Source organism: Mesoplodon mirus (genome assembly GCF_964341445.2).
Source record: "Mesoplodon mirus genome assembly, chromosome: 4".
Lineage (NCBI taxonomy): Eukaryota > Metazoa > Chordata > Mammalia > Artiodactyla > Ziphiidae > Mesoplodon > Mesoplodon mirus.
In genome coordinates, this window is record NC_138979.1 from 97861558 (window position 1) to 97887673 (window position 26116).

The following is a 26116-nucleotide window of genomic DNA, read 5'->3' on the forward strand; positions in this document are numbered from 1 at the left end:
TTTAATGGTTAGACTACACTCTGTTAAGCTCCCCGAAAGCAACCTTCTCCAGTAAGGATTTTGAAATTATTAGGGAATTTTTTTAGATCCAGCAGTTGATTATCATTATTAAAGAACAACTTTATCTTGTTTAAGTGGTCTAAACTGGTATAAGTCTAGGATGACGTGTTCTGACATTACTAGCTAAGAGGCCTTAGACAAGGGCATATTTTCCCTCTAAAATGAGACTGGTATGATATAAATATTCAGTATTTATTATAAGGACTTTATTTGGGGACGATTGAAGTTCTTGCTCTTGCCATGATCAAGAGTTCTTGCTTCTTTGGGCTTTGGTGTACCATTAGCATACCCACTGTAAGATGACCCTAATCTGGGCTGTTTACTCCAAGGTGATTTTGATTCCTTGTCTCCTTCTTCCAGCAAATCCTCTAAGCAAGGATTTCTCCCAGTTTTCTTCTCCCATAAGACTTTTTTCATGATACTAGTGTGACACTTGGGTAACCAATGTAATATAATGTGATAAGAGTTATTGTATGTGAACTGAATTGGAGGAAGATGGTGGTATGGGTTACTTCTCAATACCAACCAAGGGCCTGCCATTCAGCAGGCCATCGATAAACAGTATTGAATTGAAGGCCACCCGATCTCTACCACTTAAAAGCAGATGACCTAGCTTCTTTTTATCCATTCTTGCCTCCTATTTCTTTTTCTTCCTTCTCTATTGGGTATTCCATTTCTCACTGTTTCCTCTGTGCAGGCCACATTAACTAAGAGACAGAAAGGGAATGAATCCCAAGTCAGATCATCTTACTATTTTCTGATAGCATTAGGAAAAATTTGAATGGCATAGGAAACTGAAATTAAAGGTTAAAATTTAGTTTTGAATTACCTGAGAAATATCTTAATCTTAAGCATCCTCAGTCCCTATTTACACAGATAATGGAAAGCTGACATCATATAGTCATATCAATGTAAGATATGGATAAACAAAGTCCGTAGAAACTGAGGCTGAACTGGTCAGAAACTGGTGATTTATAGCAGCCACAAATGCAAGTCATGCATGTAATTCAAAATTTTTCAGTAGGTACTTCAAAAACAGTAAAAAGAAATTAGTGAAATAACTTGGGGTCAGATATGGATCCTTACATTAAAAAATACATTTCATTTTTGTAGAATATCATATTTCCCATATTTTTAATATAAATATTCATTAGCAGTAGGGGCACCCCACCTTGTAGGAGGGACCTGAATTACAGACTATTTTAATAATATACTTTACTTAATAGATCTGTATAAAATATTATGTCAGCATATGGTCATTATAAAAATATTGATGAGATATTGTACATTCTTTTTTTCCATACTATGTCTTTGGAATCCAGTGTGTGTTTTACACTGATAGTACATCTCAATTTGTACTAACCATATTTCAAGTGCTCAATAGCCACATGTGGCTAGAGTTATCATATTGGATCCTCACATATCTATACAATACAGTCAATTACAGATGGATGAAATATTTGAGGTTGTTCTCCAGTCAATTAAAAATTATATTTTTCTCTGAAAGGATTCTATATTCATAAGGCAGCTGAGTAGTTCAAATGTAACTTTTATTTTGCATAACTGGAAAAATCAATGAGAGCAAGGAATTGAGGAATGTGTTAAAATACTCATGAATGTTAAAGAGATTACTTGGTCAGGAGATTCATTTATTTGATCTGATTTGAGAAAAACTTTTAAAATTGTCAGTATTCTAGTTAATCAAGATCCCATGGCCAGGGCTTTCCTGGTGGCATAGTGGTTAAGAATCCGCCTGCCAATGCAGGGGACACGGGTTCGAGCCCTGGTCCGGGAAGATCCCACATGTCGCAGAGCAACTAAGCCCATGCACCACAACTACTGAAACTTGCGTGCCTAGAGCCCGTGCTCTGTAACAAGAGAAACCACTGCAATGAGAATCCCACACACCACAACCAAGAGTAGCCCCCGCTCGCCGCAACTACAGAAAGCCCGCGCGCAGCAACGACGACCTAACGCAGCCAAAAAAAAAAAAAAAAAAAAGATCCCATGGCCAGACCATCAGCGGCTACTCAGTCAAGGAGAAGGCAATTTCCTCTTTCTGGGTTAATTGGGGAGTCCATGAGACAGAGCTTTAGTCACTCACTTTTTAACGGCAATCTTGGGAATAAAACCCATGTTTCCTGATTAAACCTGAACTTGAGGGTTTGGTTCAGGAAACTGCTCTGCTCTCTGATGAATTCTGATGGTGACTTTGACCCTTAGATCTGGATTGATGATAATACCAATGATTGTAAAAAAAAAAGCAAAAAACAAACAAACAAAACAATATCTTACAAAGTAGGCTAAAGAATAAATGGGATATTTTAAATTTCTCCTTAAGTGAACATTTCTATCTGATGGATACCCTTCTGGTTACAGTTTAACAGTTCTTCAGTTTATCACTGGGACATCACAATGTGAAGCAAAAATAATATTCTATGAGGGCATGTCAAGGAAATCATTATATATAGAAATTAGTAAGGCAATAATTTTCTAAATTATTAAAAAATAGAGTCACTGTAGGATCTTCAACTCTCTCTTAGGTAAGTATGTTCAACCTGCTAGAGTTTCAAAGTTTTAAATATATTTATAACACAGAGGGGAATAATCCCTCGAATGTATATTTCTTCCATTGACAATAAAGGTCTGATGGTAAATTTATAAGTACAGAATCCATTTCCATTCCTTGCTCTCATGTGGGAGCTGAAAAATCTCTGCACCACATAGACTAGGAGACTTGGAATCTAGTTTTGGCAATGCAGTTAATTCAGTGCTTGTCCTCCAGCAAGTTACTTAACCTTTCCTGGATACTGCCAGTGAGGATAAATCCAGTGGGTTTTCTGAAAATCTTACTTTGAAGTAGTTTAATCTAAGGCAAAATCATTTCTCTATGCTTGCCATCTCTCTCTTCTAACATGTCGAAGCAAAACTTGGTTTCACTCTTTAATAAATGCCTCCTTTGTAAGCCCAAACAGCAATTATAAAGTTAACTTATCATCGAAGTACGGAAGGAGACTTCAGGTCGAGGGTTTGTGGGGACTTCATGGCTGTGAGCTATAACCGGTGGCTGGCAGACTCCTGGCTGGCGCATGTTCTTGGGACCAAAGTCTCAAAGACTAAAAGTTTTATGACTGCTACCTGAAACCAGTTTTTTCCTTCATACTTTGAATTAATTTGTTTGTTCACACTCCATTACCATATATGATGACCCACAACCTTTCATAAATGCATTTTAAATTGCATAGCTGTAGGGACTGATTATTTATTTACCAAGAGATTTACCTGTGCATTAAGTATTCAGAGAAAGTAAAATAAAGTATGTTAGTAAGAAAGAAAGAAAGAAAGAAAAGTTTGATAAAGGACTTTCCCCCCTCTAATATTGATAAATTAGTAGAGATTCAATCACATGCAGTTTAAGTAAATTCCTAATGGATTTTTCTAGAAGATGAAAGATTAAATTATTTTATTTAGTATAAAATATGTGATTTTTCAGACCCCAGAAAAATGACAAATGCCTTTCTAGCTATCATCAAAGAAGAAAAGAATACATATCTTTATTCTTTAAGTTCTAAAGAGATAATATTTGCTATGATATATGTTTTCAAATTTTCAGCCTTTAATCTCAGGATGGTGGAAATCTTAGACCATCAAAGAGGAATAGTTCCATAAATATTTAGGCCTAGGTGATTCCCTCCCCATTGTTTTAAAGTTTCTTTTACTATTGAAATATTTAAACATATGCAATAGTAGGGAGAATAATATATCTCATGTACCCATCATTCAGCTGCAACAATTATTGACATATTGCCAATGTTATTCCACTTAAACTTCTCACACCCCTGCCACTGAATAATTTTAAAACCAATCCCAGTAAGGACCAGATACTTCCTAAGGTTCATTTCAGGATAAAATGTGTAATTCTAATCATATTTCTATATCTTATTGATCAATATTATTATGTTTATACATTGCTATCCCTTTGTGGTAAAGGGGAGTATTTTAAATTATGAAAATGAGAGGGATTTTTTTTCTTGTTTTTAAAGTTACTATACACCATGCCACCAGTGGTCACACTTTATAATCATAGTATTTTTATTATATCTGAAAACACATAGCTCACACACAAATTGACTTGTATTTTTGAAAGCTTAAGCCAAAAGGTAGCTATGTATAATAAACCAGCATGAGAAAATAAAATTAAAAGATTCTTAACATTTTCCAAGTGTACCTTTAAGGGAACTCCCATTCTATTCACCACCTATCACTGAACTAGTTATAATGTGAAATTAATCATTTTTGTTTTTTGTTTTGTTTCCACAGATTAGTTTAATAGTGCAAGCTCCCAGGGGAACTGGTCTTGGGTACTAAGAAACTCTAAAAAGTATTAAAATGAATCCTTAGTTGCAGAGTTTCATTCTAACAAATATTTTAAGGGTGCCTTCTGGTCATCACTGGCCTTCAGAGCATTTATTGCCTATTTTATCTGGCTGTCATTAAATTAGTGATTATTTATAAATTTGGATATCCCCAATATTAATGCAAAAGTTCCAAATTTGAACTTTGAAGTGCTTTAGAAAAGATTATTTTCTAGAGAAAGCATTTGTAGATTTTTGTTTGTTCTTTTACAGAAGATAAGCACTTATACATTGATTTATGTGGTTTAATGTTTGTTAACTTGACTATATGTCCTTTACTTCCATCCATAACTATGGCTTTTGACTTATAAAATAAAATTCTAGAGAGTAGAGATGAAATCTCTTTAACTCATTTTATAGAGTAGCTCTTGTAAATAAGTGGCTAGTAAATGCTGTTGATAATGACCATGAAAATGACCGAGACGTACAGTTAATTCTGTGGGAGAAGCAGCATGGTCTCTTGCCACAGTGCCTCCAACAGGGAAGAAATTAGGATCTCCTGCCCAGCCCATCATGACTGAGTTGAGATTTCTTCCTTGCGCATGAGTTCCACCATTTTCTATAGTTGTCGAATGAGCTGAGGCAAAGTGCTGTGGGAGACTAGGCTGAGGATGGAAAATAGTGACAAACAGCTTGGACTCTGGAGTCATGCAGCCATGGGTTCACCTTATTACCCATGTGACCTTGGCTTCTTGACCTTGGCAATTTACTGACTTCTTTAAGTCTTTATTTTCTCTTCTTAAAAATCCTTAGGATTTTATAAAACCTTCCCCATCTTTAAAATAGCAATAATAACAGTACCTACCTTGAAGGGTTGTCATGGGATTGAGTGAGAATTTGTCAAGAGTACCATGTCTGACACATAAAAATTTCTCAATAAAATTTTTGTTATTATTATACTGAGTCACTCTTTTTTTGGTTTTTTTTTGGCCTCGCAGATTGTGGGATATTAGTTCCGCAACCAGGGATTGAACCGGAGGCAGTGAAACTGCCGAGTCCTAACCACTGGACCGCCAGGGAATTCCCCAAGTCACTCTTAATGCTTTTATTTACAAATTATTTTTAGTTGCTAACGGCCTAAAGACCCAAATATGAAGTCATTTCATTGTTTTTGTTTTAATTCAGTTTCTATGCAATTGGCTTATTAAAAATAATAATATTTACATCTTAATTTTCATAGTATTTTATACTTTTCATAGACAGTTTATTTCAATGACATGAGAACAATGACTTTAACTGAAAGGCTTTATATTTTCCTCAATCCTTTGTAATTGTATTTTTCTGAAATGCCGACAAAAATAGTGGTAGTAAGGCTTAAAAACAGTTCCCTTTTGGTTAGCCCTGTAATTAGGAATTGTGTATAAAAAGGTGGGCACAAGAATTAGGTTGGATACTAAAAGAATTATTTTTACAAAGTAGAAATACTAGATATTTTTTTGCCAGATGTCTAATAATCTTTATGCATGTTTTGATGTGGAAAGATCTCCAAAGTATGTGGTATAATGAAAACAGCAGAGTGCAGGACAATATTGTAAAATATGTCCCAATACTTGTTTGAAAAAAATACAGACAGAAAGTTAGACAGATAGGCCTATATGCTTGTATAGGCATAGAAAATTTCTGGAAGGATTTATAAGAAACTCTCAGTAATAATTGCCTTTGAGAGAATAACTGAAGATTTACTTTAGATAAGAGACATTTCAGTATATATTTTTTAGTACTTGTTAAATATTTTTTCAGTGTGTATTTTCCTTTGTTAATAAAATTTAAAATAAAAATTATCTGGTATAAAAATTGATGACCATCATCAATAATCATTTATTGAGGGCTTCCCTGGTGGCGCAGTGGTTGAGAGTCCGCCTGCCGATGCAGGGGACGCGGGTTTGTGCCCCGGTCTGGGAGGATCCCACATGCCGCGGAGCGGCTGGGCCTGTGAGCCATGGTCGCTGGGCCTGTGCGTCCGGAGCCTGTGCTCCGCAACGGGAGAGGCCACAACAGTGAGAGGCCCACATACCGCAAAAAAAAAAAAAAAATCATTTATTGAGTTTCTACCCATTATAGGCAATGTGCTAGACTTCGTCTGCATATAAACTAATATTCACAAGCATCCTGCAAGATCAGTCAAAGTTATGTAGCTTGTACAGTACTGCAAGTAAGGGATGGAGTCATTATTTTCTGAATTTAACCAGAGTTTCCAGAAATCTGTAATTCATGGCCACCAGTATAGGCATTTAGCTCTTTACTACATAGAAAATGAAAAGAATTTCTCCACTATGATCTCAAATCATTGAGATTACAAATTCTGTCAGTATCTATCACTCCTAGAGTTTTATTTAAGGTAGAGACTTAAAATAATGTCTTTCAAACCGAGTTTTCATTTTACCTATTAGTACAAACTTGTCATATAATTTTTTTCCTACTTGGAAGCTATAACCAGGATTTTCACAAAATTCAACTGATTTCTGACTAAATTTGTTCTGCCATTTAGTATGAATGTGCCGTTCCTACATGGCTTTTAAAGCATTATAAACAGGGATACAAAAAATATCTCCTAACTTATACTATGTCAATTTTTTCCTACTCTTACATTATTTAAGTAAACACTCATTTTTTTGTATACAAAATCAGTGACATGTCTGAGTATTATTGTACAATGTTTGTTCTATTGATCATTTCTAGTTGTGTTTTGAGGAACTACCATAAAATTGTCAAGGGCCACAAGGAGGTGGCAACATAGCTACATTATACTGCAGGTCTTCATCTTTTATTTAGGAGATGGGGGGAAAGCAAGGGGAATAGCAGAATCAAATTCACTAGCAAGGAAGAAATGAATTGAAGAAGGCCCAGACTGTTAATGTCTGAAGGAGAGTACAGAAGTAGAACATGTGGAATAAGTGCTCACAGGCTCAGCGACACTAGAATGGTCCTGGCTGTGGGAATGTGCCCATTGCAGATTCCATGGTTATATACTGATTCTGCTCCCAATTTGGTTATGTGGATAGTTCTGCATGATTTAATCAAGGTGAAGTACACAGAAAGAATAACTATACTTGTTCAGAATTACTTGTTCAGAATAACTATACCTGTTCAAACTATACTTGTTCTCAATTCAGGGCATTGAGACTAAACCTAATTTTTAATGTATTTAATTTGCCATTCCTTCATATCTAAGAAAAAAATGCTGTAAGTTAATGTTAAGTCCTTAGTCTCATTTTATCTTTTCAAAAATAATATGATATCCCAAACAACCATCAAAACTGTCAAATGCAGCTATTGCATTCCTCCCATTTAGTCATTCAGGTGGTTTTCTAACAGCAGTGTCCTCAGAGCTTTTCTCCCCTTATATAAAGATTTACATAAACCGTGGCTTTAGAAATTATAAATCAGCTACTTTCCTCTCTCTAGAATATCAGTCCTAACAACAATGTGAGTTGACACCATTTCCTTTTTAATAGAATTAAAATCTTATTTTCTTTTGTTGTAAATTGGGGAAGGAAGTGAGAATATTTAAATTTTGATCGCAATTTTAACAAAGGATGCAGCTTTAAAAATTAATGAGGTAGGGTACAGTGGAATAAAATTTCAGGTCTATGAAGACTTGGACTCATTTTACTTCTTCAGAATAAATTGAAGTCTCTTCATAATGTAAATTTCTCTTTCTGCCCTTCCCATATCTTGATATCTTGGAAACTCCTTGTGCCTTCTTCTCTTAACCTTCTTTTCCCTCTTTTCCTTCTCCCTTCCCCTTTTCTCATGTAGAAAAGGAAAGTGACACTTTAACTCCAGGAACTTCAAATTGCCCGGCTTCTCAACAATCTTCCTGGGGGCTGCCTTTTTGTCTGAAATCACTACATTGCTAACTTCTTTTGATTAAAGCAGCAGGTATCCCAGATAAAATCTAAATCTTACGTCTATAAAGAAAGCAGCCATTTGGCAGAGTGCTGCTAATACAGGACACAGCACAAATAAGGCTTGGTGTAGAAAGGGGTAAAGAAACAGGGCATGGCTCCCTCTCTGGAAGTCGCTCAGTCTTCAGTGGTAGGACCCAGAGTCAGGGACCCTGAGCAGCCAAGGGGAACAGGTTATGGAGAGAAGTCTTCTTGTGGAAAGAAGGATGAGCAGAAACTAAAGGGAGCTTTTCACCTTTATTACATCTTTCATGAGAGGAGTATTCCGAGAATTCCCAGAGTGGGCAATCATTTAATTAAAAAATTGTTGAATGAATGAATAAATATGAAAGGAATTGTTCCACTCTTTTTTTCCCTTACCTTAAAACCTGAGCAAGAGTAGACTGCATTTAGATATGAGACAACAAATTATTCTTCTTAGCAAGTAATTATATTCCATAAAGAATGCTATTCATTCCAAACTGCGGTCCAGAAGAGCAGGAAAATAAAGTGCATCAACATATTTTAGAGCAAGTAACCAAAGAAGAAATCTACTACGCTCTAAATGATTTGCTACAAGATTAGAAAAAGTGCTGCCTCATGCTTCTAGCAGATTGGGAACCCTGGCTATATTCCTTAAATAATGAAAAGTTTAGCCACTTCTGCTGCTTCTGTACTTTAATTTAGTTACTTTTATATGCTTAAGTGCCTTCAGGAGCCTCAGGTAAGGTTTTGAAGAAGAAGGGATAAAATGCTGAATCTTATAAATCTCTTCTCTCTCTTTAAAGAGTATAAAAAAATACCCACGTGCACTAAAGGCTGGTACAACAATGTTAACTACAGCAAACACTAGTGACTTTTTTTTTTTTACAACTGTTGTGGAGGCATTAATACTAAGGTGAAACCAGCTTACTATTCAGTTTGACATGTTTAACCAAGTGTGAGTTGAATAGCCTATAATTGTAAACAAGATGCCACATATTGCCTAACTTTCAGAATTAAGTTTTTAGTTCTCTGTCCTCAGTCAGTAAACATTTGTGAAGCACTTTTGTATATCTTCTGTTTATTGGGAACTAGGGACAGCTGTGTAAGTAAGATGGATGCTTTGCAATAGACCTCTTCACTGGACACTTATATTTATAGTGTTCGTAAGAAGCAGGAGATCACCTGAAGGAGTAAGGAGGATACTTTCCTGTACTTTTAAGCTTACCTTTGCCAGTTGCTCGTGAATCTCAAGCAGGCTGGGTCGGTTGACCTTGGGCCCACTAATGCTGCCAGTGTTGCGATAGTACTCGATCTTGGGAACAGCATCCATGGTGTTGTGGCCAAAGGTTTGTAGGTAGTATGTGTTTGTGTGAGAATCATAAGCATGAAAACTGGCATCTGTTTTAGCAGTTTCTCCAGTTTGGAGGAAGTTGTCATAGCGGTCCTGATTCCCAGGTCTAAAGCTGATTCTGAATCTGTTCTGGCCTTCATCCCCAAAAGAGGTTTCCTCATAATGTGGAGGGTCGGTGTTGTCATTCACAGCCACACTGCTCTCATGGCTCTCATTTATGACATTAACTTGAAAGCGATTGGTATTACTGGGCACGGAATCCAGAAATACATTGGAAGAGTTGTTCAGTGACATCTTCCAAAACGGATTTTTTGAACTAAGCTGTCTGCTTTATGGTTGCTTAAAAAAAGTCTATAGATTTCCTCCTCAAAACAAACACTAATGTGTTTACATTAGGGAGCTCTTGGCTTTTGTTCTAGAAGAACTCAATAACTAGATTCTTGATATATTGTCTCCTATACAAGCTTCAGAATGTTCTTCAAAGCTGTCATTGAAAAAGAAAATTAGACTTGTTCCAGATAATATAAATATATTTAAGTAGGGTTGGGGGTATGAGGGAACAGTTTTCTTTCATAAGACATACGATTTTAAATTCATTTCCTTAAAAATTACCTGTCCAGGAACCTTAGTTACCTGGTCAATTAAATCCCATAATAAGTAACTGGGGACCTGCTTCAGCAAACAGAATTTCCAATGGAGTCATTAAAATGTTACCTGTATTTGCTTATACTTAGTGCAATTGGATTCGATATGACTTTAGAAAAGATATAACTCTACCAACTGAATAGAGTAAGAGCTGATGAGAATATTCTCAGCCTGAAACAGAGTTCATTGACAGTAATAAATGTGGAAACTGCCAAGTATTTTGTGATTGATATTAATATATATTATATAATGAATATATTTTTAAAATATTTTTAAAACTTCTAAAAAATACATTCTTGTCAGGTTATAAATATACATCCTGTCAAGATGTCTCACTGAATTCTTGGGTCTTTTACTAGCCTTCAAAATGTTTCATTTGTTCATACATTTGTTTGTTTAACAAATGCTATTATGGAACCTTTAAAAAAAAATAGGAGTATTCAGGGTAAGGAAATAAATCTCAGTCCTTAATAAAGTTGTATGCTGTATTTAGGTAGAATAATTATGTTCTACTGATTCCCTTTAAAGAAATATTCTAGTCTTCAAGAGGTTTTTATTTGACTGTGAGATAGACTACATAATTATTTTAACAATCCACGATATAAGCCCATCTTAGAACATTCTTTCATCAGAATAATATCTCTTTATTGATACCTTAAAATTTGGCTTTTCAAAGAAAGTTCTACAAAGATAGATAAAGACAAAAAATAAACAAAAAAACCCCCAGAAAACCTTGCTTCTCACCAGCAGTTATTAAAGCTATTTCTTTGAATTAAAATAAAAAATCTCAACTTCAACTCTCAAATAATCATTCCTGGAGAAATGATAAGTGAAACCATTACCTCTTTAGTTTTTATGGAACCTCTCACTTCTCTTCATTACCCTTGACATCCTCACCTTTACTCCATTCCTCAGAATCTACTTTATGACATAATGTTAAGTATGATTTTTACCCTGCCCAGAAATGTTTAACTTACCACCCAGGAGCCTTCTCAGGAAGCATAACCTACTTCAGCACCACCCAGGCATATATGCAGCACTTAGCTTTCACCCCCAAACCTTAGGCTTCTTCTTATTGGTTAAAATCTTCCTTGAAAAAGATGACGAGAAATGATTGGCCTGGATTAATACTGTAGGCCCCACCCAGCCATTAGCACAGAAGAACCTTAAGTACTACATCAGCTAGTAACCAGGAGTAAACCATTAATCCTTTTAGACAGGAAGACAAAGTTTCTTTAATTCATAAGGGGAGTTGGATTGCTCAACAGCAATCATCCAACAAAATATGAGCAGTGCTTCCGTCTGAGGCTAAATAAATTGAATCTTGCCATCTCGTTTCACATGATTCCTAGTGACCTCCTATTGTTCAGGATATGCAGCAAAATATAGGCCTCCAGAGATAATTTCTATACTTTGTAACTAGACAGTGGTATTTGAGATTATTTTATCTTGCTTATAGCAGATATTATCCTGATTCTTCTCTGCACAGGAAGTGAGCAGATTGAGAGTATGATCAATGATTTATTGAAAATATTTCTACTTAATGGGAAAACTCTTTCAAGCAGAAATCAAACTATGGGTAAGTTTTCCAGCGGCACTGCTAAATGACCTTTTTGCCTCCACCTGGCAAAACGTTTTTATCAAAACTGGTTCTTGAGTTTTGTTGAGGGTAAGGTTTTGCTCAAATCTGTGAAGTGGTGATTATTAAGACAGCACAAACAATTCCTCTGTGCAGGTTCTGTCATTGGTTTTCAATCGGGATGACTGAAAGAGTCCTCCTCGTGTTTTATTAGAAACTATTCAAGTGACTTCCAGTTGCCTGAGCAGCAGAGTTGTGGTGTAATACAGAGATGAGGAGCAAGTCTCTGGGCTCGGCGTGCTTGATTCACATCCTGGCCCTGCCACTTCCTATCTACGTGAACACTGGTAAGTTACTCAGTCTCTTTGTGCCTTTAACTTTCTCATCTGTAAAATCAGTTGTGAATAATGCTGTGTTGTAGACTCACTGTGAGGGTTAAATGAATTAATTTGTATAAAGGGTTAATGTGCTAATTTTAGAAAGCACCGATTTGTACTTAGTGCTTGCTTTTACTATATCGGCAATACTTACAAGTTACTGATAACTTTTGCATCCAAGATTCTGGGGTGAATCATTAGAGACTGGGATAGGTACTATGCCTATTAAAACAGGGGGAAAGGTAGGTTGGTGAACAGATAGCAGATTATAGAAAGGAGTCTGGAGATAACCTCAGTAAAACCCCTTAGAGGCTCTTAGTCAGGTAACTGCCATGCTAATCAGTCAGGCTAATGTCATGAGGCTGTATCAGAAATTGAGACAGAATTACAGGTGCCTATAATGCATTTTGCTCTTAAAGGCCACTGGTACAAGGCATTTATCTGTTCAACAAAGGGTTATGCCTTTCCATATGGTAGGTGTAGGGAGTAGTCTCATTTCAGACTCAACTGGGTGGTGCTGGTTATTTAGATCAGCTAAGATGAGGCTGGGACTCAAAACAAGTCTTATTCACCGGCCTTGTAGAGGAACTGTGAACTTACTTGCAGTTATTTCTGCCACTTCTAGTCTCCCTTTCCTTCAACTGTTCCCTCAACTCTAGTCCTCTTTCAGGAGCCCATCTATTTATTCCTCAACCTTTTCCCTCTACCAAAGACTATGAATGCCTCTGATAGCCATCAATTTCCTCTTTCCTTGCTGACTGACTGCTTGACTACAATGTAGGGTGAATTGGTTTTGGTCTTAGTCTTATATCAACTAGACATTTTCTTTCTAAGCTTTTTATCTCTAACTGTGAAGTGAAAGTCTTTGTTCTCTATTAAGGGGATTCAGACCTTCTGGAGCAGATGGGAGATGGTTTGGGGTATATGGTTGAAATTACACCATCCATAAACCAACCTTGAAAGGCCTTTCAGACAGGTGGGTAAGGTAACAGGGGGAAACTGTCTGGAGGTACTGTCTATCTTTTCTCTTGTCCTCCTTGACAGGGCTCTTGGGAAAAGGCAGCTAGGGGATAATCTGGCTATGACATTGGACATCTATTCCTAGAAGGGTTAGCATTTCATGAAATTTCCATGTTCTCCATGCTGTAATGATCCTTTATATCTCACATTTTTTCTAGCTCTAAAAATACCGATTCTAACCTCTCCGTCCCCTCCCCTTCCCCCCAGAAAGTCTAAGGTACACAATAGGCCATGAATGAAGACACTTTTGGTTAAAAGAATTTCTCTTTAGTAGGATTAGAAATAATACTAAGGTGGAGTTGATTATATCTGAAAAGCTTATGGGTGTTGAACTTTCAGAAACAATGCTCATACTTCACAAAGTTTTCTTATCTTTGGTTTTTGGATCTATTTTCTTTTTGAGATAAAGATGGGGCCTTTTTAACATCACAGGTCTAGTCACCAAAATGGAAGGTCTTGTTGGGTGTCTTCCTTGGGAGACAAATGGGAGCATCTGGTACTTGGGCATATATCTTAGTGAGTACTTCAAAAGCCTGGGTCACAAAGGAGATGACTAGCATCATGGACATTTACAGCTTTCAGTGTGTCCCGTTGACTTGGCTCAATGAGCTGTTCTTGGACCAAATTACGAACTGGCTACAAGGTATCCCAGGCTGACACTCCAGTACCTACTGGGGTTCAAAGAGTCTCCTTAAGGTGTGAGTTTGGTCCATAAGATCCATAGCCAACACAGATGTGTTCTAAATCTACTACGAGATGAAAAGTGTCAGGGACTCTCACTGAGACACCTGGCTGTGGAGTGCCTTAGACCTGAGCAATAATCATATTTGTAAGATATGTAGAAATGTTGTGGACAGTGTGTGGGAGTATAGCATGATATTTACAAACAATGACTATGATTTTGATGAGAGTGTAATTCCTAATACAATCATGCCCTAATTTGGTGACCTTGGGAAGTTACTTAATCTCTCTCAGCTTCAGTTCCTTATCTGTCAAATTGAGCTAATAGAATGGAAATAGTAGTACCAAACTCAAAGGATTGGTAAGAGTATCAAATTTCATAATAAAAGGAAAGCACCTAATTTAGTGCTAACTCTCAGTACATATTAATCCTTTTTTTTTTTTTTTTTTGGTGTGTTTGGCAGTTCTGTGTTCTCAAGTGACACAAATATTTTTGTATTTATTTATCTCCTGGTATATTCCTCCATTCAGTTACAGAGAGTCAGAATTTTGTAGTTGGAAAAAATTTTAGAATTATGTAATTCTATTTTTTTAAATGTATCAAATGAAGAGAATGAAAACTGGAGAAGCTGAATAACTTACACTGAGCCATTATAAGGTTTGATAATCTCTTTAACAATTACCAACAAGGATAATAAATAATGATAGCAAGTTATGTTTAAACAGTGTTTTCTGGTTTTCAAATTACTTTCCTACTCATTATATGTAACTTGGTCCTCCCAACATTTTTGTAAAACATGTAGGATAGGTTTCTTTACCCTTGTTTTGCAGATATGGAACTTAAGTTCCCATTAGGTAACTTTCTAGGTCATATTGCTTGTTCTTGGCTAGGCAACATTAGAATTCAAATCTCAGTTTAGGCTCCTAAACTGAAAAACTTTTCATGACGTCTTAAAAATCCTCATTCATCTCAGATCCCTGGGTTTCCAGGTATATTTGTAGAGCTCATAGGGCACTAGAATTAAAAGGGATGTTACAAATCCTCTGGTTAGCTTCCTCAATGAAGTCTACAGAGATAAGATGACTTGGCCAAGGTCGGTAGCTCTATTGGTGGCAGAGTGGAGACTGGACTTCTTGTTTCTTGTTTCCACCAGGTCATGATGAAAACTCCCTTTTTAATGCTATTTATAAAAGGGGAAGAGGAGAGAGTATCGGTATGATCCCAAGCTAGGGGATTTTATTGCAAGAGATCCTAGAAGGAGAAGAAATAGAAGGGTCAAATTGTGACATTTAGGGAACTTTATGGCCTATGGTTGCTTGTAGGGTTTGTATGAACATTGTGGACCTATGGCTATTATTAGGAAAATCATATTCTATTTATTCTTTGGACTGAGGGGTCCTCATCTTTGACACCTAATTCTCTAGAGCAAGGTGGGCAGAGTCAGGAATATGGAGAGAGTGTCTGGGTGTTGCATAAGGGCAGATGCAGGAAGAATAAAGATATGTGTCTGGAGTTATCCTTATGCTCTATTCATTAGAAACCCCAATGTGAGGACAGAGGAAAGTGAGGAACCCCAACAATGGTTTATCACTTACACAGCATGGTGGATAAATTAACCATACACGTTTATTGAATTCAGTGAATGAAATGATCTTCCTCCAGCACGCTGAAGGAAATTACAGTTGTGTCCACCATGTGCCCCAGTGGTATAACCCTAAAAACTATAAAGCTGGAACACTCAGGCAAGTGCATATTCAAATGTCCCTTTATCAAACTCTTCAGTTTCACCTTCCCATGTAGAAGAAGGCATGCTACTATATGGGTCTAACAGGATTTTGAAGCATCTGATGATAAGAAGTCCCAAGAAGATACACAAAATCCCAACAAAAGCGAAGCCAGTTTTTTGCTCCAGAGTCAACGAGAAAGCTGACACTTGGTTGACACTCATCTTAGCTGAAGAGTTGCCACAGTAGGTACTACTCATTGTTCACTGTCACATCATTTTGGCTCTTCAGAATTCCTGCTGGAGTCACCTCTTGGCCTAGATACAAAATTGGACTCAGTTTAGTTTTATCCATACATGGTATTAGGTAGGTAATTGTTTTGTAAAATCTGGCATTTTTCAAACTCTCTTGACTTAACTCACAAAAGATATATGAAAACATTATCAGATATGGATCAGGATCAAATTAGTATTGGAGATGCTACTTCTATTGTAGTAATTACAGACTTGCCTTTGTGGACACACAAAACTATAGCTCTGTACACTAAATATAAGATCAAGTATGAAGGGGAATAGTCAAATAATTAACCCTAAAAGCATTTGATTCATTAAGTTAAGTCATTGAGTTGGTTCATTAAGTTAAGTGATTCATTTGATTCATTAAGTCATTGCTTCTTTGACCCAAGTTGTCATCTAATTTTTATTTCATTTTTGCATGTATCAATAAAACCATAAATAATTATAGGGTGTAAGCTGGTCAAGCTCTCTAAAGTCCGTGTTTTAAGGTCTATCTCCAATGCCATTTTGTCTGATAGGTTCTGATCCTTTTAAATAGGTGTAATATCTTCTTTCTTTTTCACTCCCCTCCTTAGCTTTTAGACTTATGTTCTTGTATTTTCTTTTCCACTACCACTTCATACACTAAATGCTAATTTCTTAAAAAGAGAAATTGTGTTTTTAAAATGATGTTAAAAAGAGCAGTACCCAACATAGTAGCTTGCAAGTAACAAGCCTCAGTATTTGTGGACCATTAACCATCTCACCACCATCTCCACTGGCTCTCACACCCTAAATAGACATAAAATCCAAGTTAAACAGCATGTTTTCTATGAAATTCAGCTGCAAGTCAAGCTCCCCAGACCCCTTGCCAACCAGATTCCCACTATCTCTAAGCTCCTACTATGTTGAGAGTCTAAAACTACAGCAAAAGTGTTCAAAAAGTGTATGTTGAATTGAAGCAAAATAGATTTTTCCACTTGTTGTCTTAAAGTTAATTAAATTAACTAATGAAAAATCAAGATTAGTTAATTAAATCAAATGGTTACTAACCCACAGCTGCCCTCTTGAGAGGACTATCACCAAAAAGCTTCTCATCCAATAACTGAGAATAATAGACTGCTGGTGTTTTTGTCTTTGTTGTTGCTTCTTTTGATAATTTTAAGAATTGTGTTTATTAAAACAACTGACCCTTCAGGTTCTTTGGGGTTCAATTTTCAGAAAACAACTGAGACAGAACAAGGAATGGGAGGTAAGGAGTGGAGAAAGGGAGTGATTAATAAGAACAAATCTTGTAGCTTTCAAAATTGTTCACCAACTTATATACGAGTTAATATCAAACAATATTTATTTTATACTTGTTTGGATTACAAAAGAGCTCTGTCTTCAAACCTTAAGTGTTAGAAATATTCAATACATTGTGGGATATGCTGGTTATTTGACTTTTTTGTTTAATAGAAGGAAAAAATGTTGTTTCAACCCCATTTGTTGAATTTCTTTACACCAAACCATTTTTCTACCCTAATAAGTATGGTATACCAAATATATTTTAATTTTTAAAAATGTCAGATCGGGCCTCCCTGGTGGCGCAGTGGTTGAGAGTCCGCCTGCCGATGCAGGGGATACGGGTTCGTGCCCCGGTCTGGGAGGATCCCATATGCCGCGGAGCGGCTGGGCCCGTGAGCCATGGCCGCTGGGCCTGCGCATCCGGAGCCTGTGCTCCGCAACGGGAGAGGCCACAACGGTGAGAGGCCCGCATACAGCAAAAAGAAAAAAAAAAAAAATGTCAGATCACTTAAGTGTTTCAGAGTGATTTTTCTGAAGATTGAGCTCTTGTTGTACAATTTATCCTGTAGAAAGTAGGGGAGACTGGACTGAATATCTAATGACCTTGGGACTTAACTAGAACTTTTTTTTTCTGACCAAATCTTTAATTTTATTGCTTTGTCATTTAAAGGCCTTTTGCTGAGATTCATACACCCTCTGGTTCATTTTTTTAATGGGTGGACAAACTGAAAAGAAGGATGTTTCTACATGGAGATGCTGGATCAACCATTTGACCGATTCAGCCAAGTAACTTGTTGAATTTTTTTTTTCACAAGAGCCATGACCTTGCTAGGCTATACCATTTGACTATTTCCTCGGACATGTAGGTAAGAAGAGGCAATAAGCCTGGTTTACTGGTGGACACAGTAAACAAACTCCCTTCAGTAAAGGACTTGTTGCCCAGCATGTGGGAGGGCTACCAGCAGATAATCTTCAGCTGCTAGCTCCTTCCATGGATTGCCTCAATAGCAGAGAGCTGCCTCTCTGTAACCCAAGGTTAACCCAAGGTTACTTCACTTCCAACAGCAGACAGTTTTCAATGACTGATTAATGTGAAAATAAAAAGGCCTGGCCATCTTGAACGCTGAAGAACCATTCTAGGGAGGGAGATGCAAGAGGGAGGAGATATGGAGGTATATGTATAGGTATAGCTGATTCACTTTGTTATACAGCAGAAACTAACACATCATTGTAAAGAAATTATACTCCAATAAAGATGTTAAAAATAAATAAATATGTAAAAAAAAAAAAAAAAAACATTCTACCTCTAGAGTTCATCATGGGGAAAACCAAGGCTGTTCTTTCATCACAGTTCAAATTCTGCCCACTCCTGCTTAACTCCCCAGTCTTCCACAGGTGTTGAGCCCAAGGGCACTACTCAGTAAACATCCTGCACACTACTCTCTGTCTCAGAGTCTGGTTTCTGAGGAACCTAACCTGCAACAATTGGTATCACTATAATTAAAACATCTGGGCAGTTTTAATGATCTGTGCATTTTTCAGCTAGTTCATTTTGCCACCATGCAGAAATAGCCTAAACTGAGTATTGTTATGATACTAGCTAAATTTATTTGCATGTTTTTTAAAATCATGAAGTAGACATGTACACAGGGTCATAACTGATCATTAGAAGACTTAAGTCAGTTCGCTCTTAGCTTGTGATTAATCCACTAGACTCTGTTATTCTTATAAAAACCCACCAACTGACCAAACAAACCAAAAGAGACATTTTCTAGCTGTGGCAATAAAACACACAACTCATTTTTCACTATTAAATTAAAACAAGGTATTTTCCTAGTTAGAGATACAAAATCGCTTAAATTTTATATTACTATTTGTCTAACATGGCAGACATACGTTATATGTCTGTCATACGTTAAAACACAGCATAATGTTTTGTTCTTAGAGTCTTAGGCAATCTGTGAATTGAATTACTTATTTTAATGGAAAAATAACTACTTCTCAAGCAGTTACCACAGTTTCTGGCATGTTTTAGGAATTTAATAAATATTTGAATTGAATTAAACTAAATTTATTGAAAAATATAATTTTTGATGAATTAAGTTCTGGTTTTAAAAAATCTAATTTTAAAAATTTAGAAAACATATTTAAAATGAAATGAGCAAGAAAACTTTGATTTAAAAAATATCAGCTTTGAAGATACACATTAAAATTCAGCAGCTCATTCAGAGTTCAATGTTTCTGGTTTTTTAAAATAATTGATTAATATAGCATTCCCAGAAAGACTGACATGATTTGTAATATTCAAAGGTAGGGAAAGTAGATCTTTTCTATCAGCCTTGTTAGTTCCCTTTTATTATCTTTGGAAAGGTATGTAGCCATCATATTATTTTGGCGTTAACTACCAGGAAGTAGATAGTTAAACTTTGTATTCAATCAGAATGCCTTTGTTAGCTTAAGACTTCTGGTATAATTATCCCTTCTTCCCCTGACTTTGCCTTCTTTATTACTTGGCTGCTCTGGTTACCCTTAGCTAAGAAGGGTAAGATACTTCAAAGATACTTAGCTAAGATACTTCAAGAGCTTTTGGAATTGGGTAGGAGTACAAACAATGAATGGATATATGGAGCCACTGTTAGTAAATGAATAAAGTCACCATTTTTTATACTGTCTTGGAAGAACAGATAAATGGTTGTCTCGTGGCTTTATACATAGTTTATAAGCCCTCTTTGGCTATCTATTGTTGGTGTCAATATAAATGAAATGCAGGACAAAAACTGGGAGCTGAATGAGGTTAAGGTATTATACAATAATGAATATAGCAACTACATTTTAGTTATTCATTCAACCAGTGTATATATTGAATATCTGCTCCATGTCAGCACTGTTTTTGGTCCTGGATTATAATGATGAACTACAGAACAATGTGCACATGCCATGATGAGTGGAGGAAACAGACTCAATTATTTTTAAAATTGTCTATCTATCTATCTATTATATATCAGGTAGTCATAAGTGCTATGAAAGAAAGCAAGCAAGTTAAGAGGAAAGAGAATGATAATGAATAAAGGGCACTTCTTTAATTAAAGAAATCAGCGAAGGCCTCCCTAGGGAGATGACATTTGACCTGAAGTCTGAATGATGTCAAGAAGGGAGCCATGAAAATACCTGGAGGAAGAGCATTGAAGTTTGAGGAAACAGTCATTGCAAAGGCTTTGAGGTGAGAGGATTTCATACACAATATGTTCAGATAAAGAAATTGACCAATAACACATTAAACTCCCTACTTGTACAAGATGGTTGTACAAGATGTATCAGTTGACAAAGAAAAGGCAGAAGTACTTAATCTACTTCTGTTTTTTTAACCCATGTAGAATGCTCTTTAGAAATGACCCCAAAATCAAACAATAAAAGGAGACAAGAAAGTAGTAGAATAATGTTTAGCTGCATTAGATGAGTTAAAACACCCAAGATAGGATGATTTATAACTTGATGAGCAAAAACCTTTGAGAAATACCTGACCATGAGGGTGCTGCCAGAAGTATGGACTTGGACAGACAAATGTCTCAATTTTCAGAAAGAGCAATGGGAAATTGTGAAAATTATATATTGGTAACTTGGAATTAATCTTTGTTACAAATCTGTAATTAATTATTTTAATTAATTAAAATTAATTTAAATGCTAATTTGTTAGCACTTAAGAAATCACTAAAAGTTAAGATGAGGTTAATAAGAAGTAATGCCAAATTCACTTCTTTTTTGGAAAGTTTACTACTAACATGGAATATCAGGGAAATAACATCGACATGGTTTAGTCGATGCAAATAGCACAGCAATGCATTTAACAGTCTCCCATGATATCTTTTTTGGGGAAGATGGTGAGATATGCTTAGATAATATTATTTTTATGTAGAGTCATAGTTCACTGAAGTATCATAATAAAAATTGGGCTCTGGGGCTTCCCTGGTGGCACAGTGGTTGAGGGTCCGCCTGCCGATGCAGGGGACACGGGTTCGTGCTCCAGTCCGGGAAGATCCCACATGCCGCGGAGCCTCTGGGCCCGTGAGCCATGGCCGCTGAGCCTGCGTGTCCGGAGCCTGTGCTCCGCAACGGGAGAGGCCTCAACAGTGAGAGGCCCTCGTACCGCAAAAAAAAAAAACCAACTGGGCTCTGTAATCATAGAGACAGCTCCCTAATGTAGTATCACAAAGGTCTAACTCTATCTACATCCTCTTCAGTGTTTTTGAACAGTAACTAGGTTGAAGACATTGAAGTGATGATTATTAAATTTGACACAAGGCGGGGCTGAAAACTATAAGTTAGCTCACAGAATCAAGATTCAAGACAATTCTGATGACTGGAATTCTGGATTGAAACCTGAACATAAAATTTAATTAAAAAAAAATTTAATAGAAGCACTTCTCCAGTCCCATATTTAAGTGGGAGGGAAGGAGGGAGATACACCAAACTTAGATGGGGGACACTTGACCTGGAAATTCATGTGAACAGATGTTTTATTAATATCTTAAAAGGAAGAACTTAGACTTTTATATTCATCTTAAAATTCTACCTTACACCAAAGGTGAAAACAAAATACAAGCCAAGGAGAACACCTGAAAGGGTGGTACTCAAATGTTGAAAAAAAAAAGGCTGGCCATTGCTGCAGGCATTGTGTCCACACAAGCAAATGAGTGAAAAGCTAAGCAATTGCCTAACAACATGTTCAGAAAATAGATACCCTTGGGAATTTAAGCCATATACGTAGTGGTTAAAATACCAGTATTTTCAGGCCTAAATTTTTCAAATATTTGCCCAAACTTTCCATTTTGCTTGCTCTATTAAATGAATGACTTGTCTCATTTCAACACCAAGTCTAATGTTTTTGAGAATATACTGCTAAGTGTGCTGAGCTTTGCACCTTTCAGTTAATATAGAGCATAATATGATATGAGTAATAACAAAATATTAAGAATCATTAGAGGTCTTCAGATGCAACACTGATTTCTTCATAATTAATAAGGTATCCAAAATTACTGGACAACTGTGGATAAAAGATACATTTCTTTCACTTTCTCTAATCTCTGGAACAGAAGCAAAAAAAAAAATTAGCAGGTTCTGCAAAACAGACATTTTAATGTCTACCTCAAAGGGAAAATATCATCTTAATATCCTGTTTATAGGGAAATAGAAAATGAAAGAAATATGGGAGAATTTAGACCATGAAGTTACAAAACTAAATAAATAAACCCTTATGGGAAAAAAAATTTGAGAATAAAGGAATGAATTTTCAAAATAAGAGTAGAGTGTAAAATTATGTGGTAAAAGTTATTTTTAATATGCGCTACCACAAAAAATGGGTAAAATTATCAACATTGTACAGTTTAAATATCAGTGTCTATGTGTTTTATGATTAAAGTATTTAAGTATATTTCTGGAGTTCTACTGCAAATGATAAAATATTGCCTCAAGCTGTGTTAACTGGCATCAATGTTTAGGTATTCTAGAAATGAGAAAATGAGTTGAAAGCACATTATTTCCTTCATGGCAGTTGTCAGGAACTGGGATTTCTAAGTTCTGTTGAGTCATAGGATTGGGCCAAGGGTATACCTGTAGATCCCAATAGGCCCAAATCTCACTGAGCTGCTTTGTAGTTAGTAACCAATAAATAAGCAAACACAGTCTTTCTATGACTAGTCATACAAATCATACTATTGTAAGTAGTCAAGCAAAGATAACAGTATTTTTACACCTGATTTATAGACTTTCATATACATGAATGTTATGTGTGATTTTTTTTCTGTGAAATAAGTTCATTGATTGGAGATATAAAAACTCACTTTTCAGAAACATAGTCATTTAATCATGCAACAATGTGTAACTGCAGAAACCAATATTGCAAAGTACGTGCCTATTAAAAAAAGAAATTCTTGTATTTTATTTTAATCAACAGGTTTTTTCCCCTGTTTATTCATCTATTAATAATATTCCAAACATATCTAAAATAACTATTATAGTGGAATATGGTGTTCTAGATGAAAACTATTATGCTACTGGTCATTAGATATAATAATCTCTAATGCTAATGATATGAACATTCATAATTTAATGAAATGAGACATATAGGAAAACCCAAGCTTAAAAAATAATGAATTCTCCCATATACACACCCCTTCAAATATCAAGATTATTAAATCCCATAAAAAGAGGGAAAAGAAGTATTATTGAGGCCACATCTGCACAGAGCTAGTTAGTAATTTGGAATGGAATATGTGGTAATCAAAGGAAAACCTTAAATAACAAACCCAGATGTCTTCATCATGATGAAGTGCATAAATTTCAGGCCTCCCCAGGAATCCAAAACCTTGAGATATGCCAAAATCAACCTCCCCCCAACCTTTCAGATTTCAACCTTTAGAGAAGTTCCCTCTTAAGAGAACCTTCAAATGGCTCCTCAAGGACTCTGACATTCCTTTTTTTTTCCCAGAAGCACTGGAAACCTGGTCTGAAAATTCTCAAAATGTCTCACTAGAGAAACCTGGACTGTCATTATCATTCTGCCTTGTTTGTCTCCAGTTCTCTTTGGACATATTAAACTTAAGAAGCATAGAAATCACCTACCAAACATTATGGAAGAAACATCAGCAAGCACACAACAAATCCACTTTTTTTTTTTTCCTTTTGTCAGAAGCATCAGCAGAAACATTAGGGCTCTTTCTTTTTTAGAATTTGAACTCAGCAGACCTACAGGCTCCTTCCCCCTCTCCTCCTTCCCCACCTCCTTTCCTGCTCCCCAGCTTCAGAAATACAAGAAAAGGAGACATGCTTTTCATCTGGACCTGCACTAGAATCCTAGAATCAGTTAACGCGAAGGGTAGGGGGAGAAAGTTACTCCGCAGGGAGAGACGTCTCACCTTCCATGCTTGTTGCCATGGAGATGAAATCCAGCCAGTAGATTTAAGTGTTGGCAGGTTCGTCTGTGTTCGCTGATCGGTTCGGTAACAATGTAAAAGACGTGTCCTGGGAACCTGCGTGGAGTCCCAGTACCGCGGTTATCGCTTTACTGGCCTACGTGTGTAAATGTCTGTATCTGTCGGTGAGGGGCAGAAGACGTGTGAGCGCGCGAGTATATTTGCAGGAAAATGTGCACGGATTTCTTCCATGTGGCAGTGTGTAAATATTTGCGTGCGCGTGTGCGTATGTGAGGGCGTCTGACCGTGTGTGTCTGCGAGAGAGAAGCGGTGGGCAGTGAGAGGGGGTAGGGAATCGGCCACGGCAGCAACAAGCTTCATATAGTCCTCAGCTCTGCAAAAAAAAAAAAAAAAAAAAGGCTCATTTTCACTCATATCACACTTGCAGGTTAGCAATCGGGAGTTCATCACCAATTTGTCTTCCTAAGGCAGTGGAGGTGTTAATTAATGTATTGTTAAAATATTTGTTTTCCTCTTCTGTCTGCATCAGTAGCTGTGCCGCGGGCATTTTGTTGTGCTCGGTGACTGCAGTCTCAGTCGAGGAGTAGGCAATCAATTCCTATGTCTTTCTTCTCATCCTATAAAGGAAAGAAGTGGGTGACGGGTGTATTGGTTTAACTGGGGACCGCATGCGTCATTTGGAGTTATTTTTCCCTACCCTTCGCCTTGCCTATGCAAACCCAACAGGATCCCCTCCTCTTCTTAGGAGTAGGTGCCTAGGTGCTGTCCGTAGTGCTGAAACATTGCGTAGTATGACCTAGCTCCCACAGAAGAGCTACAAGACAGCAAGCGAGGAACGCTCCGATAAAGGCCACAGGAAGTTGTGAGACACGTTTTCTGAACGGTGTTGAATATTTAGAAACCAAACCTAAACCGCATTGAAAGCAAAACAAAGACAGGCAAACAAACTCAGTTGTAAGGTTCCAGTTCTATTCATCTTTGGATACTATATCCAGAACCTACAACTTGCAAACACTTGTAGATTCCTTTAAAACTTAATTATTGACTTTATGAATTATTAACTATTCAGAGATTGGGAAAAGTGTAGATGCGGAATTAGGTCATTATCCATGTAAAAAATGCTGAAAACAAGTAAAAGTGTGTTATAGTTCAATAATAAAGTGAAGACAAACTTTATGTTCATTTAAAGTATTTACTAAATTAGGAAATTTCATGGTCTTACAAAAAATGCGCAATGTATGACTGTGAGTTCATACAACACTATACTCAAAAAAAGTTATTCTTTTTCATTTCAAACTATTAAATACCCTATAATATAGGCCCACCAAGGAAGAGAGTGGAAGAAGTGTCTTCTTCTGGGAACATGTTCATTGCCATGGTTTTATTGACTTTTTTTTAAGCTTGCTAAGGGCCACATCCATTTTTGGTACTATATACTAGAGCAGTGCTTCTTGAAATTGAACGTGAATCCCCTGGGGATCTTGTTAAAATGCAGGTTTTCATTCAGTAAGTGTGAGATTGGGTCTCAGATTCTGAATTTCTAACAACATCCCAGGTGATTCCAGAGGTTGCTAGTCTCAGGACTAAACTTAAAATAACAAGGTTCTAGAGATACTGTGTTCTGGCCATGCAGTCACCCACAGAGTATGCAAAAGGAGGTCATTATCTTTCATCTGTCATTCTCTGTATGTTTCTAGACCGTTGCAAGAATATTCTATTCAAATAAGTTCAGAGATTAACCATTTTATTTGTACAATATTAACAAACTGTTTATGAATTTATCATTTGATTGATTTTGACATTGTCTAGACACATGCTACAGTTTGCTCCACTCTATATTTCCATAGTATGATCTGCAATCACCCATTCCCTTTGCAAGCCAAGCTTAAGGAAGCAGAAC

The 26116-nt window shown here is 36.5% G+C and overlaps 2 protein-coding genes across 4 annotated transcripts in view; both read right to left on the bottom strand.

Annotated features, from left to right (window-relative positions):
• The window catches only part of SLC12A1 (solute carrier family 12 member 1), a gene marked incomplete at its 5' end in the record, with an annotated part of 91328 nt that extends 81336 nt beyond the window's left edge, over positions 1-9992 (bottom strand). For all 3 annotated transcript variants that reach the window (XM_082620110.1, XM_082620109.1, XM_082620111.1), the window contains one exon: positions 9573-9992. In XM_082620110.1, the coding sequence (XP_082476236.1) occupies positions 9573-9992 (420 nt within the window). The remainder of the gene's footprint in view (positions 1-9572) is intronic.
• Positions 9993-15678: 5686 nt separating this feature from the next.
• CTXN2 (cortexin 2) lies at positions 15679-16071 on the bottom strand. The gene has a single exon (XM_082619050.1). The coding sequence runs from the start codon at positions 15983-15985 to the stop codon at positions 15740-15742; it is 246 nt and encodes an 81-aa protein (XP_082475176.1). The 5' UTR covers positions 15986-16071; the 3' UTR covers positions 15679-15739.
• Between the last annotated feature and the right edge of the window lie 10045 nt (positions 16072-26116).

Excerpts from the sequence above, each read along its gene's own strand:
- CTXN2 (XM_082619050.1), bottom strand. The coding sequence starts at position 15,985 with ATGAGTAGTACCTACTGTGGCAACTCTTCAGCTAAGATGAGTGTCAAC.